The sequence below is a fragment of the Sinohyriopsis cumingii genome, chromosome 15, assembly GCF_028554795.1.
Source record: "Sinohyriopsis cumingii isolate HCF-2022 chromosome 15, ASM2855479v2, whole genome shotgun sequence".
In the NCBI taxonomy this organism is placed as follows: domain Eukaryota; kingdom Metazoa; phylum Mollusca; class Bivalvia; order Unionida; family Unionidae; genus Sinohyriopsis; species Sinohyriopsis cumingii.
Genome location: NC_142975.1, coordinates 126,236,973 through 126,259,664, shown reverse-complemented (window position 1 = coordinate 126,259,664; position 22,692 = coordinate 126,236,973). Strand labels below are relative to the sequence as shown.

At 38.6% G+C, this 22,692-nt stretch overlaps 1 protein-coding gene across 1 annotated transcript in view; it reads right to left on the bottom strand.

Moving 5' to 3' along the window:
• The window catches only part of LOC149782707 (uncharacterized), a 61,027-nt gene extending 46,986 nt beyond the window's left edge, over positions 1-14,041 (bottom strand). Inside the window, exons 1-3 of the mRNA XM_089935170.1 lie at positions 13,933-14,041; positions 10,911-11,021; positions 9,869-10,266 (exon numbers count right to left, since the gene is read on the bottom strand). Coding sequence (XP_089791296.1) covers positions 9,869-10,266; positions 10,911-10,986 — 474 coding nt within the window. The 5' untranslated portion in view covers positions 10,987-11,021; positions 13,933-14,041. The remainder of the gene's footprint in view (positions 1-9,868; positions 10,267-10,910; positions 11,022-13,932) is intronic.
• Between the last annotated feature and the right edge of the window lie 8,651 nt (positions 14,042-22,692).

Sequence of the window (22,692 nt, the reverse complement as noted above, 5' to 3'; positions counted from 1 at the left end):
CCACACGATTGGATTAACCATGATGCATCTCTCTTCGAACCGTTTCAGTTGTTTCAGAAATCTTCGTTGCTTTTTTTTCTATTTCATTGAAATCTCGAAACCGTTCGTGTATTAACGTATTATATCTTTCTCTATCCATGGGATGATTAGTCAGCAGCCGCTGAAAATCGATATGGCTTAATTAATAACTTCGGGGACGTTGTTGCACGAACCGATCACACAAGTATTTCCAATTCATCTGCGATATCGTTAATGTCGGACATTTCACCACCACCAAGCCTTCTCATCCTTTTAGTTGTTTCTCCATTTACTTTTATTTATGTTTCTTGACGGCGTCATGGTTTTACTTCTTTCATAGCCCATTCATATTTTACTCAGGGTGCAAGTGTGAATGGAGGTGTTTCGTGTTTCGACCGCATTTGTACTTTATCGAGTTTCTTCAGACCTTTTTCCTTTTGGGAGGTTGAATATCAGCTGACGAAAACGTTGAGCATTTTTTAAAACCCTTCTTGCTTTTGACACTTTGTAAATTGTTGTCTTTCCCACTCGTCATTTTCTCCCGTTTTGAGAAATTGTGGTGTGTGTTTTACGTCTAACCACTTTTAGACTGGCTCAGGCCTTTTTTCTTCCTCTCCTTTGTGTCAAATGTTTTCCTGTGTCTCGTATTCAATCGCAGTATCTTCTTCATCTTCTTCTTTAAGAAATAAATGTGGCTGTGGTGGTTATTAGTCCCACCTTTTCTTAAGATCTTTCCATAAATCATCACCTCGTTTTCTTTGTTCTGATATGCCTGTAACGCATTTACAAAATGCTCCCAATTTTCACCCATGCCAATTTTCTTTCCTGTAAACTCCCTTAGTCCTATTTTAGGCCATTCATGTATTTGTCTTTGTTGATACTTTCATCGTGCACTCTGTCCTGTCGATAATTTATTAAGAATGAACTTCATATGATTTGTGGGAATGTTATCTCAAACCTTTTCGTTACAAATTTGGACCATGTTTTCTGCTATGACTTGTACTCGATTGGTACGTCTAGACTTTTGCCAAGTCCGTGACTCACGTCCTCGTTAAATGCATGGTACCATTGTCCAGTATACGCTGGGCCTCTGTAAGTTCTTCAACGTTTTCTTTGATTTCCTCAATCCTCCTTGGCGAACGCGCAATCGTCTCTGCAGTTGATCTTCAACCTTTTTGATATCCTTCGAGCATTTATCATCTACTTTACGAACAACACCAGGTGCCGCTTCTCTTGCTTTAAGCGCAACCATTTGTTGCACAATTACTTTGGTGGCCTTTGTGATAGCCTTTGACGTCAGCAATTTCTTTGCTGGGCTAAATCGGTGGTGCAAATGTTTGTTCAATCCCCGTTGTCGCGAGTGTAACATATGATTGACATTATTTGGCCTTCTATTGCATTTTGAATTAATTATTGATGTTTAGGAGCGGCTTGACGGCGTCGTCTTCGTACGATTCTACGGTATTGCTACCGGACATTTTTAATTGTTAAAGTATTGTTTGTTACATTGACGCGTTCGTGTGAAACGTATTAGTGTGAGGGTTATGTTCGTGTCGAGACCCGCACGATACTAGCTTGACCCACCAGTCAAATCAATTGTAAAAAATAACTATGCGGGTTCGAGGTCATCCGCGCAAGCATGTCTCGAAATTGATCCTACTTGTACTCAGCGTCACATCAAAAGTCAAATGAACGTTTCCAAGACCAAGCGCGTCAAGACCGCGAAATATAAGTACATTTTAGAGTTGTCACGGATGACTTTGGTACATGGGCGGATCGCTAGGCAATATAATTCTTTGGTGTTTTTATGCCGGCCTCGTGAAAATATTTGTGCGGGATTGACTTGATTCTCGAGCATCACTTCGTCGTACAAAACCCGATTGATTTGTTTTGCGTCCAAATCATCAATGGTAGGGGCTTTGTCGCTGGTGGAAATTGATAGAAGCATTGTTGCCGCCACTTAACGCTTTTTGAACATCTTTGAGCACACTATAACACGGTTGATCAGCAGCTGATGGTGCAAGCATGTATACTTGATGTCAGGTTAACCGTATGGTACAGCCATATTTGACAACAGTTGTTTAAACGGATTTAGCAGGGCCTATGGCCAATAGCCAGTTGCGCAAATGAGCATGAAAACGCGGTTCCGTCACCATGCGTAAGTGGTACAGGTATTACTTGTGCGGATAGATCGATGACGAATGAGTCATCTGAGAATTTATTTTTGCGTGATACCACTGAATAATTATATGTCGTTATAATACGATCATGTCTTTATAATCTATAAGATATCGTACCAAAAGACGAACAAGATATCCAACTCGACTTCAAACACGTAATGGACGAGCAACAATTGCAGGATCTTGTGCTCAGTTCGGAGGAAAGAAGTCTACGTATGTTAGAACTTCCAATGAAATGGCGTGGACGCGCAGTGTCTGGTGTAAAAGACGTCGCTAGAGGCCATGATATCTTGGCTGCATTAACAAAGTTGCCAGACACACCGTGGAGTAAATATCCCGCCGAGAAGCATCATTCTGGCTACAATTACTGTGGACATGGTACGCATCTGAATCTACGACTTGATTCTCTCAACCACACAAAGCCAGAAGAAGCACCAATCCATCGCCTGGATGTTGTTTGTTACCGACATGATATCCGTGGGAGTCAACGCGCCGGAGTGGATCTCATGCATGACGTTAATACAATAAATCGAACATAGAGAGAACGAATCGCACGGTGGGTCGTGAAAGGAGGTACGAAAGCAGAAATTTCATTGAATGGCGGTGGATAGAGTCCACCTGGGGGCAAACAAAAGTAAACCGGTATGAACAATATACACATAAAACCGCACATTATCTAAATTTTTAATGGTCTGCACGGGAATTGAAGAGGAGAAGTCGTTGCAGAACTGTTTGCCGGTAGAGAAATGGTCACTCATGGGGTTGATCTAATACGTTTGGCCAAACAAACTCTGTGGTAAATATATTTGACAGTACCAAGAAAGAGTTCTCGTTTTTGTTTCGATGGGTAAATTCCTAACAAGTTTCTTCAGGCATATTTGTTATTTCTTTCCCACGATCGTGTCAGTGATCGTCAAGGCAAGTTATGCACCTTGACCGAACGCGTGAGAGGTAATTCCGTTGGGGGCTTTGCCAAATCCTGGTATCCATCGGAGACAAACTCGCTTTGGTGCATCGGTATACACCCATGCAATGGTTCTTGGATCGGATCATATTTGCCGTGTGCTCAAACTCAAGACGGCCATGAAGATATTCCACGGTTCAGATCTTTCTGAACAATCGTCCGTGGAAAATATGTTGCCGTTTTATTGTTTTTAGGCCCGATCACAATCGATTATATTTGGGGTCGTTGTCATACTATTCGCTCGGTTTACGCTAGCATTTGTGTTTGAATTTGCCAACCACCTGTTTTGTTGGCTTTCCTAAACAATGAATGTTCTTTCAATCACTCGCCGGCATCAAATGAGTCATATTCGGTGTTTGTCATCTTGACCCCATCCAGTATGATCATGCCATTGTTAGACTCATCCATGAGCAACTTCATTAAGTATTGCACGGGCGATCCCACATCGATTGGTTTCGTCAGTCTGAGATTTTATTTTTGTACTGTGAACGGCAACAAGTCCACCATCAAAGATATTTCGGGACCCAAAAGCCGAGTCCACAATGAGTCTTTCATGTCTGTCCTGCTCGCATTTTTACGGACAAAATCGACTAAGATTTGTTTGCACATTTTCTTCATTGTTCTCCCAAACACTGCGTTATACATTAGCTTTTAAAAGTCCTTTTCAAAATCATGGGTGGTCTTTGTGCGTAGGACCCTATCCATCTGAATATATGGAACCATCCAAGATTGCTGGCGAAACACTCTGTGAATCTTGATCACACGCGATCCCTTGATGCATCCGGTGCTCATGAAGGAACTGTGATTCGCTACATGATTTGTATTCTTTATTCATGCACATACTATTTCTGGACACAATGACAAAATTTTTATCAGAAAAGACTTAGTATATTATTCCACCTGGCCAAGATAGAAGGGGCCTCGAGTGGCCGAGTGGTCTAAAGCGCTCTCTGTTGCGGATCACTGCCATCTAACCTCTGTCTGCGTGGGTTCGAGTCTAGGATTCGGCTAATGTGGGTATGTGAGAAAGCTTGCCAGTAGCTTCTCGTTGGTCGGTGGTTCTTCCCGGGGTTTTACCGGGTTCTTCCTCCACCATTAATACTGGCCGCTATGCATAGCCTATCTTGTGCTGAAAATGGCGTTATAACCCACAACTACAACACCAACAGCAAGAAAAAAGAAAGAAGTGTGTTAATTATGTTCTAAAAGAAGCGAGGACATTTGAATTATGTATCATCACTGGCAAGAAATTCCAAGTAAAATTTCGAGTCACAAAGCCCATTCATGTAATTAATATTAGTTTCAAAATCATATTCCTCTTTTTAGATTAGTTCCGATCAAAGATGAATCTAGAATTGAATATGTATTGTCTGTCTCCAATCATTGGTTGATAAGAGTGAATTTTATGTTTAGTTTAAGTTTTGATTCATGGCGAAAGTTATCTACATTAAATAGTTCAGACACTGTGTATGACCATTAACGTAGAGGTCTATATACTTCTCCTTCAAAGATAAACTGCATTTATAAAACATCATTTAAAGTCCGTTTAAATCAAATGGTTCCTATCAACCTTGAGGTCATGAAAGTTTCTTTGGCTGTTTCTGTTCCAAAGTCAAGTCTGTATTCATCATTCACCACGTTGGCTTTGACTTTCATTTCTCGTACAGGAATGTAATGTTCCAAACCTCCTGTTTTACATAAAACTGATCCTTAGGTGGAATAGTCTTCACCGACGCATATGAAAGATTATATTATACCAGTCATGTTTGATATGTCCATTTGATATTGTACCCTATTTTGTGACCACGCATTTGAAAGTGGCTAATCACGCCACCCATTATTTTGCAGGCCCCATGTTGCAGGGCCAATTAAGTAAATATCAATATGAATCAATAAGCCATACTACATAATTATTTTCTTTTTTGAGTAACAAAACATGGAAAAATATCATTAAAACTTTGCATACGTCTTCCTTTTGTTTTCGGTGAAATTAGATATCATCATTCTATAGATGCATACAGACATACATAGCCCGGATCTGCCTAATTCTGACAGCATACCCACGATATTTAGACCACCCTGCTTATGCAACCACTTCACGATCGCTAATTGTTTCCATAGCAAATGTTCATTGCATATATTGCCATTAGATGACACAGGTATTACCGTTGAACAAAGTATACACAAACCACGCATGAACGTAGATCGATTAAGAGTCTGACGAAAGTAACTGGGAATAAAAAAGGTTCTTCTTTTATTTTGTTTTACCCACACTTTTATACCTTTAGCATGTCTTTCAATTTTTCCAGAGATTATGCCCTACAGGTACGATAGTGGCTTGTACTGTATCTGTGCAAAAAGGTGTCGCCGGTAGGATGCAAACTGTATGCTGTCGCCCAAGCGTCGGATGGCAAGGTGTGTGACATGTGGTGTGCAAGGACATTGACTATAGCGAGGTGTTAAATCCAGCATTATATACATTTCGTTAAAAGTAACAAACTTTATCTTAACCAAATTTAAAAATAACGACATGACTAAGCCGTCCAGTGTACTGGTTTAATTTTACCAATGATTTAATTATGTGTTCCGAAAATAAAGATGAATGCATAAATTATAAGAACAAGAAGCTTGATAAGAATCTTCGGTCTTTTGATTTTGTAAACCAACTGTTTACGGAATGCTTCAGCGTGTTTCGGAAGTTTATTATGAATTTCTGTATGTCTCAGTAAAGACATTATTTTATTTGCATACTGTCTTCCGTGTCATGTTTATATTTGTATAATACATTCATCATAAAATATTTGATTCACTTACCATTTTGCTGTTAGTAATTGTGTTTCATGTATTATTATTTTCAAGGAGCGTAAAGACGCAAAATATATCAACTATATCAGCATATTGATAATGACAATGCCTTGTACCATTTATGTACAAAGTACGTCAAATAAGAAAAAATTTAAAATTCCAACGATGGATATTGCAGTTAAAGTAGGAGGCAGACAAAGATTAAAGAAAGTCATTGAGGACCGGGCTATTGTTGATTAATACGGAGCACTAGCTTATAATGATACACATCGACAAAGCTTCTAGAAATGTAATGAAGTATTGAAAAGATCCGGACTATGCTAGAGAAGTGAAAAATACAGTTAACACGATTATGAAATAAACCATATGCACTATATTTGTTTGACATTGATCAATAAAATCACACTATTCGTTCAGATCAGAAGTATGTAATTAAATTATTAATCGTCTAATTTGAGAAGTTTTATTAATGAAAATGAGGGTACAACTATCTTATTTGCAGCAAATAAGAAAAAAAAAACAGGGAACCAATTGAAAATAATCTGTGTGCGTGTAATTTGGATTTTTCACGTAGCTTTAACAATTTTTCAGTCATATCGCTACGATGTCTGCAGTGTGGCAGTTTAAAGTGATGTCTAGCACTGGGGCATCATGCCGCAGACATGTAGCATGATGTCTCACCCAGTCACATTATCCTGACTCTAGGCCGACCAGTCCTAAAACTAACCTCTTAATGCTGAGCGTCAGGCGTGGTAGCTGTTAGTACCAATTTTGTAAGTCTTTCGACTCGGCCGGGGCTCGAACCAATGACCTCCCGCATCAGAGGCGGGCGCTCTAACCACTAGGCCCAGTTGAAAATAAAATACTTTTAGTGAAATAGATCTTTGGGAAAAAAGACTTTATCCATAAAGTACAGAAATCGGATAAAAAGACAACATCTCTAAACTTGAAAAGGTTATCAACAACAGTGGTATGCGATTGGACATAGAGTCAAGTGATTTGAAGGGGAAAAAACATGAACATATATGTTTGAGCCTTAGAGACTAGACATTCTACAAAAGAAACAATTAGTAGGATAGGAACTTCAGAATAAAATATTGTATTAGATCAAAGCAAACTTATAATGAAATGTTTAATGTTTGTGGTAAATTATATTCAGAATCAATGACATTTCATTTGTCGACTTGGGCCAACTACAAAGTGTAGATAAATGGATGAATTATGACAGAGCTCCATCATCTAATCTGTTTACGATATTTGTTTTCAAATATTTCTGGAATGACTTAAAATTCTTCACCGTGATAACAAGTAATGAAAAGTATGACATGAACTCTTACTCAGTCAGAATAATGTAATAGCTAATGTTTACCAACAGGAAATAAGCCAAGAAGGTTTTCGTTAAACTAAACTGGCGTTTTATTACAATTTGCAATGCAGAATATCATGGGAGATATCGGTCAATTACTTTACCTTGATGTTGAAGGCTGAGCTGTAGTCAAATAGGTCCCTTGCAATTCCTGTTTATGTTGAACCGATACTCATAACTTCCTGATAAATGCCTGTCGTGCCTCAATTAAAAAACCGAGATACCTATATTATAGAAGTTTTCGATTAAAAAGGATGGTCTAATTTTTCAGTCACAGAGTGAATGAGGTGTTTAAACGTTAAAATTGTTATATGTGTCGATGTAACAGCTCGCCCTGAATTAGTGTCTTCATGTTTTCGATACTACGATCATTAAATGAAATTTCTTGTATCGTGTATTTTGTATCCTGGAATTCCAAAGTTTTTCTTTTGTGTACAAAGTATCGTCAATAACAGAACTGTTGATTTATCTACCTGTCTGCAGTATGTTTTATTTATACATGCATCATATAAACTATCAGTTTAAATCATAGATATTAACATGGTTGATTTATAATTGGACTCTTGCATTGCTTTGTACCATTTGTACTAATATACTCACCATCACGTTGGTATTAAATTTTTCACTAAGTACAAGTTAATATTATTATTATTATTATTATTAATATTAATATTATTATTATTATATTTATTATTATTATTATTATTATTATTATTATTATTATTATTATTATTATTATTATTATTATTATAGTTGTTGTTGTTTCGGTGTTTCTATTATCCTTTAAATAATAATAATAATAATAATAATAATAATGATAAAATGATAATAATAATACTAATAATAATAATAATAAGAAGAAGATAATAATAATAATGATAAAATGATAATAATAATACTAATAATAATAATAATAATAATAATAATAAGAAGAAGAAGAAGAAGAAGAAAGAGGAGGAGGAGAAGGACAAGAAGAATAGAAAGCTCATCATTTAACGTGTGTGTGTTTATTTTGGACTTTTAACGTAGCTTTAACAAATTTTCCGTCTTATCGCTACGATGTCTGGTGTGTGGCAGTTTATGGTGATGTCCAGCACTAGGGGATCATGCCGAAAACATGTGGCATTAAGTAGCACCTAGTCCCATTAACCTGACATCAGGCCGACCAGTCCAGACTCTAATCTCTTAATACTGAGCGCCAAGCGAGGTAGCTGTTAGTACCATCCCTATAAGTATTTATTATGACTCGGCAGGGGTTCTAACCCGCGACCTCCCGGATCCGATGCGGACTCTCTAACCAATAGGCTACCCGAGCGCTCCTTTCAATAGTCTGTTTTACGATATATATATATATATATATATATATATATATATATATATATATATATATATATATATATATACTAACATACACACAAAAACGGAGGGAGAGTGCGAGAGATTCACGTAAACATTCACTCGATAACACGCTGTAATGAGGTGATGACCTCTATGATCCCTGTGCTCAACAAATTTGCTTTTTTAATGGATCACATTACCATGTTTTAAAACCATATCATCTATCTGCGACAGCAGAAGTTTTTTTTTTTTGTTTTTTAATCAGAGATATTACTGGCAGGGGATCAACATACTCCTCGGGACATAAATGTCATTGTACCTTCGTTTAACATTTAGATGCGTAACGAGACTACATTACGTGACTCAGCCTCCACTTTTAGTAACTGATACCATTAACGTAGGACAAAGATTTACTTTATGATGACAGCAGTGGTAGTTTATAGTGGTGCCGACACTATGGAATCACGTCCCACCGATTCACATTATAGTGACACCAGGCCGAACAATGGTAACGTCGCAACGCTAACTAGCAAGACAGCTATTAGTTAAAAAAAAATTTGGTACGACCTGGCCGGGGTTTGAATCCGCGACTTGTCGTATCCGAGACGGACGCTCTTACCGCAGAGGCAACTGGAGCAGTCAGCAGGAATGTTTGAAAACACGAGAAGTTTGGTAAATCTCCTCAAATGGATGAAGTATTGAACGTATTCATTGTACTGTATTCTGTTGAGGCGTTGCGTACTGAAACAATGAATAGCAATTACCCAGCTGAGGAAAAACGTATTTCATGGCGATCTTCGTCTCATTTTCTTAATACATTAAATCTGAATGATACACCTCAGTACACGAGGACTTTTTAAAATACATAATCGATATATTTTATCCAAATACACAAACAACAATTTTAATTCATACATCAGTGCAAAGTAATTGAACACATGTTGTAACGTACAAAATCAAGAACGGACAAACACATCCTTTCTGCTCTTACCTCAAATTCTAGCCATGAAACTGGTTATACAATTGGACAATCAACATTGAAAAACTGAATTTGTCAAGTACATCTAGAGGTATGGCGTAGAAACAAATATCCATGTTTCATCAATTATGTTCATTACGCTTTATTGAAACACGTTTACTATTCCTTTACATCAACATAATTAAACAAATTAAACCGTGTTGGTAAATTGTCACTTAGCACACTCGACCATTGCAGCAATTTCTGAAAGCGGCATCGTATGCCACTGTTCCACAGCAAGACGGTCGTAGTCCAGAACGAGACTGAATAACGCCAGAGCAGCACATATAAAATGAAGCATCGTATCCTCGTGTTGCACAGCAAGACGGTTGCAATCCTGAACGAGACTGGATAGTGCCTGAACAACATATGTAAAATGCTGCATCGTATCCTCGTGTTCCACAGCACGAAGGTTGCGAACCTGATCGAGACTGAATAGTGCCCGAGCAACACATGTAGAATGCTCCATCATATCCTCGTATTCCACAGCAGGAAGGTTGTAACCCAGATTTCGACTGAATCACTCCATTACAGCACATATAAAATGTAGGATCGTATTGGCTAAATCCGCAAATACCTTTAAATATATATGAATGTTATATAAATTATTTCCTACCATTTTAATATAATAGTTTCTATGATAAGCGATTACATCTTACTATAATCTTCCATATCAAAACATGCGCTTTAAGTCGTTAATGTTAATATCATACCAAATCAACAACATTATTTTGCAAATGAAACGTGCCGTACACTTTCTCCAGTTAGAATCATTACAAAAATCATTGTACTAATATAACGTACATTGCAGCACAAATGATCCTGATGTGACATTTCTGTTGTAAAGACTGCCGCCTATAGAATAACAAAGGCATGTTATGTTACCAGTCATTTGAGAACTCTAAATTGGGCAGTTGTGATGTAGCAATTAGAACCTCATACAATATGTATTCTATCGTCTAGTATCATATGTACAAAAGTCTTGAATTTTACGGTTTCACTTTAGCATTTCTATATGTATTGCCACTGAGCAGATCTGAAGCGTGAAAGTTCACAATTCCACGTATTTACATGCGATAAATGGTTCAGTATATTGTAGTCCGAGTTGCCAACCTTTTTCATTGACATCTATTGTTTTGCGTAAACCATTGAACTGGAGGCCTATTAGTCAAAACTTAATTTATAAAAAATTAACATTTAAAACGAAATTAAAGAACTCACTGCTACTAAAAAGGCACTCTGCTGGTAAAATCCAGGCGCACAGACCACATAGGACTAGAAGGCTGGATTTCCACATTCCGTTGATTCTGTTTGAATTGACTTTGAATATTCCTAAAAAGAGAATGTTTTCATCTTCAACCTCAGGAAAAACATGCATCGAAGGAAACCAATGTTCCCCATGTTTAGTGTTTACGAAACGAATGTGAAACTTGAACAATTGTCAGTCCTCAGCCAGAGTTACGAGTGTATAGTTACGTTTGATATTATCTGTTCGCGTTAAATCGCCGTTTATATAGTCTTTTCATTTGGCTGGCATATAATATATTGGCTTAAGATGCTTTTTGGCGTATACGATTGACTGTCATACAAAGAGGTTACAGATGGATTGATCCCATCATCCGATTCTAGATCGGGTGCTTGTAGCCTATCTAGGAAAATTCATTTTCTCTTGTTAGGAAACTTCGTGTAAATACTACCAACAGAAGTAGCAGAGGAGGAAACGTCTTTCAGTCTGAGAGGTACATGAAAGTTGTCTTTCAGTCTAAAGAAACAGAACGGAATAGTATCAACCTCCTTCATTCGTAGACCAGCCCGCCATTACATAGCAGTTGTCACAGTTCGCTTTACCATGCTAGTTTAATTTAAATGACAATCATACATTTACCCATTTCGTAGTTTGTGCTTATTTCATACAAAGATTGGTTGTTTTATTATATACTATTCTAATATAATGTTTAGTCCTTTTGAATCATTTACGTCACGTCACAAGCTTTGATTTGTCACCATTATTGTTCTACACCAGACCTGAGAAAAGCCCAAACACCTATTGGCTAATAGAAAAACAAGACACCTTCACTTCACAGCACAGTACAGTAGAGTAAAGTAGAGTATAAGATATATTATGGTATACATTTTATATGCAATGGTGTCGTTGACAGCGATATATTATGGTCGATAAGGAACGAAACATTGTACGAGTCTTCTGATATGTAAGACTGTATTCACCTTGAGTAACGGGTATTACTGTACATGTACGGTATAGTCCCTTTAACATTCAATTATGTGGCAATTGGCAAGAATGACAACATTCGATAAATACACCATTCCTTACAAACGAGATGGATATTTCCACTTCATTTCGGAACATCTACAAAAACATACCTACACAAGAACACCGCACGATACATTTAACCCTATCCATGTAATATGGAATCAATTTATATTATACAAGGAACTAACAAATATAAATTCTAATTACTTAATCTTTAAACGTCTTGGATACTAGCAGTTGTAATTAAGTACAAAAAATATTTAATTTACAATCGCTATGAAAATAACACATGTACATTTATATTTTGTGCATAATTTTAATAATTTTGTAAGGTCACATAATTGATGATATTTTAAATATATTATGATCGTAGTTTGCATATTACAGATGAGTCGTGTATAGTGCTCAACGTGAACCATTCTTAAATTTCCAGGGCTGACTTCCAGGGTTGAGATGTTCTATATAGTTTATGAAAACAACATTCAATACAATTCCATAACATTTCAGCTTATATCTCTATCAAAACAATTCATTTAATGACTTTTTGGGAATGTACCAGTTATTCTTCTGTATTATTGATATATCTTTACAATACAGGGCCTCATTTGGAATATCGTTGAAACTTGCTTCAAAAAACGTTTTGAATTAATATTACATTAATGAATATAACAATTCACCATAATGTTCAGTATTAATTTTTGTACCTTTATTTTAAGGAAATAAAATATATTTTTGAAAATTATATACATTATATCAACATACAATAAGCAAGCTACAGTTGTTCTAGTATAAATGATATTGGGTTAAGGTGTTGTCGAGTTGAGGAATGCATACAAGTGCCACAATATTTGCACGAGGACCAAATCATCCAATAAGATCTAACTGGCATTATTGGATTTTGCTTTTACCCATGAATATTCCGCACCAATTTATTGACTTGGCTCCAAAACATGTCTTTAATCTTTTGACTAGTTAATTTAGCACATTTCACCTAAGGTTCTAAACAGCTAGATTCTGCGTGGCGAAGATTCGAGAAAGAAATTCATAAAAGGCTACAGTTTTCCGTTCTAGTTGGGCCACAGGTAATAATTTAACGATTGTTGATAATTCAGAGTAAGACGAACTGTTCTGAACGTTTTCATTAATGTTGACAACCTAATGTTTCTAGTCTATACCAAACGTGTTACGTAAGCTAGCATGCAAAAGCTGGAATTATGTGCTTGCAAAATACGACATCCGTCACATGACCTTCATTGAGACGGAAAGACTTGCAGCCTGGCAACGGAAATCTAAAGCAGTCCATTTTTCTGAACCACATAAAATACGTTTTCAAAATCAATATTAGATTTGAGTACTTAACACAAATATTAAGAAGGGGCGGGTATATGCAGCTTCATGAACCTTACTTTCTCGTGCAAGGAGAGGTCACCACAGTGCATGCTACATTTCGCGTAGCTAGGAAACTAGAGGTGTCCACCCAAACACATGAATTAACCTAATGAACGAAGAACAGTGCAATTGCGTGTCATTTTGGCGTGCTGTAAACCTTTATTTCTATCTAATCAAACCCTAAGCTTTCACATGAACCAACCAGCGCTACATGTTTCTGATCATGAAGTAGTATGTTGATATCGCGGGGTTCAATTCCTTCCATTTTCAAGGAAAAGCGTCACGTCCATCGTTATTAATCTGTGGCAGATATTTGTAATCCAAGCAAGACAGAAAAAAGCGATAGACCTGAAATAAATTGAAAATGTTCTTGTCTAGCATATGTGCATACCAAATATGTTAAGTGCATTACAACCTGACAACACATATTTGCCCTAAATAATCAGATATGGATTTGAAATTAGATTAGACCAGTAGGAACAAAATATTGTATAATTAGAAAAATACATTGCTGCACATTATAATGTAGTACATCAAATTTCACAAAAAAACATACGCATTCTTATCTAATACATCACTAACCTGCCAGGTAGACTCTAGTAGTTATGAATGTAGAAATATTTTTCAAGAATGAGAGCTTTAGTTATACAAGCAGGGGCTTTTACAATGTACATAATGCGCACTCACTCCATGTGCTTGTTTTGCATTAGTGCGCAAGCTGTGTCCAGCCCGTGCACGTGATCCTCCTGCTGAATTACCTTATGTATCCAAAAAGAGTTAAACCATATTTTCATGTATGGTATGTGGCATAAATTTCCATATGAGTGACCATGTCAATTGGTTTTACTTAGAACTAGTATTATATGTGATACTCTTCCCCGAATATTTTGTGCAGCTAATAATAAAACTAAAAGAAGCTCACTGTCTCTCAAATAATCTGGAATTAAAAAAATAGATAGTATCTTTCCAATACGAGACAGCACTCTGATGAATTTCAATGTGGAGCAATATAACGCTAACAGAAACTAGAAAGAAGTGACAACATATGTACAAACACATAACAATGTCATATACATAGATAGCTGTATCGCTACTATATGGGCCTTTGATTATGCTTTCCAGTAGTATGTAAATGATGGTTTTGCCTCTTTTTCTTATTGGGTGTCGTTCATTTGTCCCGTTCTCCCTCTACCCCATATGACATAACTATCCCATATGTAGACCGTTGTCTTTGGCTTAGGCGTTTGTTCCGCTGGAGGTGGAACCTCCAGGTGCAAACACACACGTGACGTTAGTTAGTGACGGGGCTTAGAGTCCCACACATGTCTCCAAGGGTGACGAATAAGGCAAACGCCCACCCTCATAGTACTTTAGTCTGCAGTGACTGTGGAAACGAAAATACTGCACAGAGAGAGAGAGAGAGAGAGAGAGAGAGAGAGAGAGAGAGAAAGAGAGAGAGAGAGAGAGAGAGAGAGAGAGAAAGAGAGAGAGAGAGACAGCGTGAGAGAGAGGCGCGGCTACATGCTCATACAGAAAAGTCTATGGTAGCATTATTTAAACACTCTGTGCGTGAATAATTCCTTTTGACTCTATTTTTCTGTCTGTAAATCTGCAACTGCACGTATTCTTATTTGTGATTTGTAGTGTCTGTGATTTTCCATTTCCGCCAGGGCAGTTTCACACTTGGCTGCACTGATTATTTTATCCTCGATTGCAACTGAGTACAATTTACGGGATCGTATTGATAAAGTTTTTGTGTGACTGCAAGCGATTCAGAATAGACGCATACTCGGGTACATAGTCGCATCGAAATAAACTTGATCGCACCTCCGGAAACATCTGTTGCTATAGATGTAGTTTCGACAACAACACCTATTGGGGCGTCCACAATGTTTGATGTTGTTTTCATTCCAGTCTATCTAAGGTCAATATTTGCTGCCACAGGAAGACCGCAAATAAAATGTGCGACCAAACATGCGCATTTGTATTTCACGTCAGGACGGTTTTCGTGTAGATTTCATTTGGCAGCTGTAGTTTATATTCGAATATTTCTTCACAACGATAAGACTGGTGGTCTGTCACAGCTCTTCTATTAATAAGTAATCGCATATTTTAATTGCACGACAGGAAGATAGTGTCCGGTCTCATCATCACAAACAGGCGCAATACGCACACGCACATCTAAAGAGTTATTCTTTTTTAACTAACTGTCATGCTGTTAAAACCAATCTACCTCGCATATATTTAAATATCTGGCGATGTTGTGTTCTGGTGGCCTATTACTCCTCTCACAAAATCACACCGATTACGCCAGAACCTTTAACATCCAACGATCATCTTTGTCCAATAACTGTCACTCGAACAAGGGCGTTTTTGTTGAATAACAGTTGAGACCTTTCTTTTCTCAGTTGAGTCAATGTTGTTTTAAAATATTCTATAGTGAATATAACTGGGGTGGATACAATTGGTGAATGTTGCGTCGCTATTGTAGAAACGATCCCTGCTTTTGCGTCTGCTGCTTCAGTTTTGTTCACGCACAAAGATTCCATGCTGACATCGACTAATTTGTGGTATATCATGATGATTTCAAATGGAAATTTCTACTTGACAAATTTATATGATGGTTCATACGATGGCTTGGTAACATCGTTTTGACGTAGATATTCCTCGAGATGCCGAGTGAAATTCTTTTTGATGTTATTATGCTGCCAGTTGGTTCAGCACCTCGTTTTTGGTGAAAACTTCATCACCACGGACAGATTCCATTTCGGTTATAATAATGAAACAAACATAAACTTAAACAAAAACGCCAAAGACGGTGAAGTTCCCCTCTTGATAAATGCTGAGTGTTTCAAGCTGAATTTCACCTCCAGTGACCAACAATACTGGCAATGTCAAAGTGTAAAATTATACCGCAATGCAATCCGGCCAGGATATTTGTAATTTCAGTGGTACGAAGTAAAGATTAAAATGCTGCTTATCATTTATCCACCTTGCTATTCTATCTCACGTGCCATTAGTTCCAGTGTTAATAAACGAAGATGATCCAGACTCGCGCAACATCAAAAGTGACTTTCTCAGTTCTAACGAAACTGTTTTTAATAAAAGAAATGAAAAAACATCGGCCATTTTCCAAGGTTGCGACAGTGTGTTCCTCTTCTTCTTTGATTAATATTCCGCCTATTAAGATCCTTGAAGTCACTACGCGTGGTTGTGCATGCATCTTAGTGACGTGTTCATCCGCGTATTGCTTCCTCCCACCATTAGGTCTTTCGACACAGTATTTGATAAACGCTACTGTCTTTGATTCCACCTCTGTTAGTGAGGTCAACCAGACTCTTTTCCATAACGTTGCAACTAAACTTCACGATGATATCTTGAATTTCCGCCTTTTCACGTTTTCAGTTTGCCAGATTGATCTTCAACAAAACAACAAGCTCGTCTGGAACGACGCCAACAACAACACGACTGTTAAACTTGGACAAATCCGTTTTGGCGGCAAATCGGTTCGGATTCACATCTGCAGCGTGTCATCAAGCAGACTGACAAACGTAAATGTTGAGAAACATGGTTGTATAATACTACTGCACACCCTTTAGGGTGAAATCAAACGGTGTTTGCGGGTCGATGAAAACTGCAGTACGTGCACTGACTCAACGACAAGATAGCCACATAAGGACCATCCTGCGGCATTTATGCTGACATACTTGACTGAAACACTGTTTATTGTCTGCGCTTGGATAAATAACTAACAACGTAGACTGACGGTGCAAGTCCATATAAGTCAAAATACAAATTATGATGTAGTGTTACCATGTATGCGACCAAGCTAGTGCCAAAGCTTGCTGATGAATCCAGATTGCCGATGCCTGTTCCACGTGTGCGCAATACCATCGATGCAAGTTCATCTAGCATAAACACACCACGAAAATATTTGATCGAATTTGCCGTCGGGAGTAAATGAAGATTGGTCAACGGCGCGATCTTCTGCGACCGGGTAATTTAACCTTTGCCTGATGGTATAAGGTAACTCGTGGATGGCAATCGATGACCTCTTCATTTTTTATGCGTCCACCAACCGTTTTTTCAAAGCCATTACTGATGCAGTTCCGACAGCTCCAAATGTTGCAGCTTTTGCAGCCACTGGATCTGATGCCGCCAGCAATGCCGAAATCACTGAAAGGAATGAAAACTCTTTCGCCGGCCTTTACGTTTGTGCCACCACTAACTTGGATAATTGGAATGTTACGGAAGTGTATAGTGTTTGGCTACATCATATTCAATGAGCCACCCTTAGATCAACCAAACAGGAACATTTGCAGTCAATTTTGCTGCAGACTGTTTCATTGTATCCCCACAATTGTTTTAATTGCCTGTTTGATTTTCACGGCTGACTTAGAGAAGAGCATATGCTCGTTCTGTGATTGAACATTATTATTCCAATACATAAAACGTTCAGTTATATATGTTCCTCAAGTACATCTATGATCTTTATTTGATCACCAGCACCCTCCAACAACGACGTCTTGTCTAAAAGTATCTCAACACGATTCTTGTACTTAGCATCACCAGCGTTACCTACACATGTATGCAACAAACCTACAACGGATTGCCTGAACACCTCTAGATGCTCCAAGGAAATTTAATACATCGGATAAAACGTACGAATGACTTTGTTGAGAAATTTGCAGACGTGCATCACTGATTGGACGTTTGTCCTTGTACGACAAACTATTGTGATATGCCCATACAGTATGATTGGCTTCTGCATAGACAAGCCGTATTTCTGTCGAAGGATTATAATGACCGTTTCTCATCCATGAGACCTCAATCACTTCTATGTTGTCAAGTATAATTTTACTCTGTGTCATGTCGAGTGAGTACTCTGCAAGTAAATACTTCAAGAGCACTTGTGTTTTTGGTAAAGTAAGACCAATGCTGAGCACTTATTTGACAAGTAAACAGACCCACAATGCCATTAGGTTGGTGTGCGTCTGTGGTATGTACTCGATACGACAACTTTGATGTGGGTTCTGATTGCATAACAATAACAAGCGTGATTCTGTTTTCAGTGAATGACATAACAGTGGCATTCATAAAATCAGTGCAACTAATACAACTTTACCGGCAGCAGCACCTGCAACACTCCAAATGGCATAGATGAAGTTGTTTTTACAACACAAGGTGACCGTGTGTTTCGCCTCAAATATCACATGTTGAACAGCTCTGCAAATACCAGAGATTTGACTGAAGTGAATGGTACACGAGAATCGTAATGAGGCTCCACAACGTTGTGCTCAGTGCTGCGCAAACCCAAGATTTTAATTTGGGTTAGGACCTTTCACCAATGGAGCGCCGGTGCCAGGTCTGGAATCCATGCCATCAGGTTGTGGTTCCACGATATAATACTGTACAATTTGCTGAAATTTAAGCGGTCATTGGTCTAAGTAATCAGCTGCATCTTTTGACAAACATCATGGTTGGGCCGGCGGTTCTAGTGTAACCATCGCTATATATGGCGACTCAGAGAATCGTCGTTGCAACATTACCGCTGTTCAGAATGACTTTGATTTCTTTTCCATCGATGGGTAAGGTGCACTTTTTAAACAACGCTAGTATGCAATTGCTAAGAAATCCCACGTGGGCATTGGCTTCGTAATTGGCATTATTTTCGAGTACCAATTTTCACTCCACTGACAAATAAAGCTTCACATGGAAGGATAAAACAAGAGGCATGTTGCAATTGGAACTCATTGTTTAATTGATTGGAATCTCTGGCTGGATATGAGTAATACTGGAAATCTAGTTTGCTTTGATCCACTTACAAACGCTGCTACCACATCAAATGCCGGGTCAAATACATCTTTCAATTGGGTCATGGGATTTACATTATTGATTTGTTTTCAATACCGTGCAAATCCACTCACCATGGCCAGATTTGCAGACGTTGAATCAGGAAATCGCTGTTGAGTGGCTTCGTTTCTGATTTTACTTACTGCAGGTGGTATTGATTTGGTCGATGGCAATGTAGCTGGAGGTGTCCTTGGTGATAGTACTAGTGATAGCTATAATCGATCTTCAGAAGTCTATGCTGCGTACGAACAAAGTTATTTTAACTGATATACAGCAGTACGTTTCTCACTATCCACAACCCTTATGGTCACTTGTATAGGGTTGAAAGAAGTGTGCGATGTCAGATCCGTGATTTTTTATTTCGCTTGCAAATTATCCACGAACAACGGTACCAAGCCCGTAATAATTTACGTACACGAGTTTTCTTGCGTTAAGTAAGCGAATAGGCTTGATACATCCATGCATGACAGTCATTCGTGTTGTTATAATTATTAAATGTAATGCCGATATTTAGGAACAGTTGTATCGTCAATATTTCTCCTTGCAGAACCACTTTGTGACCAACTTGATCCACTAGGGAAACAAGAATATGTGTCAGCCGATTATTATGGCATATCGAATACACGGGTGCTGCAAGCGTAATCGAGATCAAGTCACACTAATTACATCAGAAGTTAAATTCACTTGTGTTGCTGAGGTAATTCTCACAATGTCACTCCAGATATGATACCCTGTCCCTTTAGGTCCTGCATACTTTCGTGAAGACCTTGGAGCCAAGATAACACAGCTCTCAACGGCTGCTGTTTATTGCTGACTAGATATTGTGTAGAGACAATGACAGTAGCAAAGATGATTTTATGCCTGTGTTCGCCAATATAAATTGTATTGTTCTTGTCAGTCAACACTGAAAATCTTCATGGAACCGCATCAATGATTGACGTAGTACCGAATGCCTTAGAGGGAAGTTCAATGGTGTACCACGCGGTACCATTATCTGACGACAACACAGACGAATATTTTTGCCGACAGACCACCAAGCTGATGAAATCCAATATAAGGGCAACTAGAATACGCTCACAACGAGTCAAGTGCGATCTCAATAGTGCGTGAGTCACCGGTGATCACATTTGCAGAAAACTTCACTCTGAATAATGGCTTGGCGGATGAGATAGGGAGCATCAAAGTCACGCTCTGGATTGTATTTTACAACCGTCTGTTGCATTGAAGCATATATTTCACGTACCACACGATTGGATTAACCATGATGCATCTCTCTTCGAACCGTTTTGGTTGTTTCAGAAATCTTCGTTGCTTTTTTTTCTATTTCATTGAAATCTCGAAACCGTTCGTGTATTAACGTATTATATCTTTCTCTATCCATGGGATGATTAGTCAGCATCCGCTGAAAATCGATATGGCTTAATTAATAACTTCGGGGACATTGTTGCACGATCGTCATTCCATGGTATATAATAAAACGAGCAATCACTGTATGACATAAGCACAAACTATGAAATGGGTAAATGTATGCTTGTCATTTAAATCAACCTATTATCGTATTGCGAAATGTGGCCAATGCTATGTAATGGCGGGTTGGTCTACGAATGAAGTTTGTGGATACTATTACATTCTATATTCTTTGGACTGAAAGACAACTTGTTATGTATCTCTCAGACTGCAAGACAACGTTTTCTTCATTGTTACTTTTGTTGGCAGTATTTACACGAAGTTTCCTAACTAGAGAAAATGAATTTACCTAGATAGGCTACAAGCACATGATCTAGAATCGGATGATGGGATCAATCTATATGTGACCTCTTGTTTGACAGTCAATCGTATAATCCAGAAAGCAACTTAAACCAGTATATCATATGCCAGCCAATGAAAAGACGATATAAACGGCGATTTAATGCGAACAATGCCAGACGTAATAGTAGACTCGTAACTCTGGATAAGGATTGACGATTGTTCACACGGTTCGCGCTCGTTATGTTTCGTAAACTCTAGGAGGGGTCATCATTCGCTCTCTCTTAAGATGGGATCCTAATGCCCCCAAAATTATCCCCAAGAAAAAAGTCCAACGAAGCCCCAAGAAGAAAAAGAAAAAGACCAGGTCCCCAAGGAGAACTTCTCCAGTGGCGGGACCCTCCTCTTATCAGACACCACCCCGGAAAAAGAAAAGAAGCCCCCAGAAAAAGAAAAGTCCACAGAAGAAAACTAGTCGCAAGAGAGGCACTTCGGCCAGGACGCAACTTTACACTCGCAAACCACGACCTGCCACGGCGGTAACTGTGTCTCCGGCAGCCTCACGTTCATCCACTTCTCCGTTGATGACACCAAGAACTGAAGAGTACTTGGAGACGTTGATCACACCAAGAACTTCCCCGTTGATGACCCCAAAAAGAACTTCCCCAGTGGCAGGACCCTCTAATTTAGTGGCAGTGGCTGCTGCTCACAAAGTACCTTCTCCCAAAATCAAAGTTCAAGAAAGATCGGGCATGTTACAAAGTTTACTGGATTTGTCCAAGCAAGAACTGACTCGATTTAGTCCGTTACGTACCCCTGCACGACGTGTCATGCCTGTCCTCAAACTAATACGACGTAAAGACAATCAGTGGCGACGCGTTCCAGTATAAAAAAGGTGTGTGACCAAGTCAGGGGTATCAGTGTTTTTTTTGGTGCTCCTGAAGACTCAAAGATGTCACCCTCCAGAAAACCCCAAGGAAAGAAAAGAAAAGGACTACCACCACGTTTAGTCAAACATGGGGACATGTTATCTGTCCTGTCCAAAGCTTCTCCACCTCTACGAAAAAAACTCATTCAATTGGCCTCCAAAGAGGTCATCGATACCGTGTGCGAATGTTGTTTGAACGTCTTGAAAGGCACGATCCCTTTGTCCAAACACCAGAAACAATGCTTAAGCAAACATCGTCACGTTCTTCGCCAAATGGTTCAAAAGAAAATTCCCATTCGTCAAAAGAAGAAGATGTTGGTCCAGCGTGGAGGCATTTTGCCTCTCTTGTTAGGCCCCTTACTGAAAGGAGTCTTGGGAACCATGTTGGGAGGACTGGTGGGAGCAAGATAAAAAGACCCTCGGAAGTCCCAAGATCTCAGAATCGACCCCTGACAACCCCATGGAAGGACGAAAACTGGCTTTAGTGCCTTACAAACGATGGATGGAATACCATCGTTGGCAAGAACAACGCACCCCGCATTTACCTCCCAATCCCCATTTGAGTGAGATGTCCCAGTTACAACACGAATTGCAGTCCTTGATGGATCGCCAAGATTTGTCCGAAACAGAAAAATCGCAAAAGTACGGTCAACTCTTGCAACGACTGCAACTCTTTCACCAGAAAGCTTTAGACGAAACAGCTCTACCCACTCTGAAAGATTTTAAGACCTTGATGAAAAGTTCAGCACCATCACCAGTACCAGTACCAGTACCAGTACCACCACTACCAGTGACCAAGACAGAAAAAGGAGAAG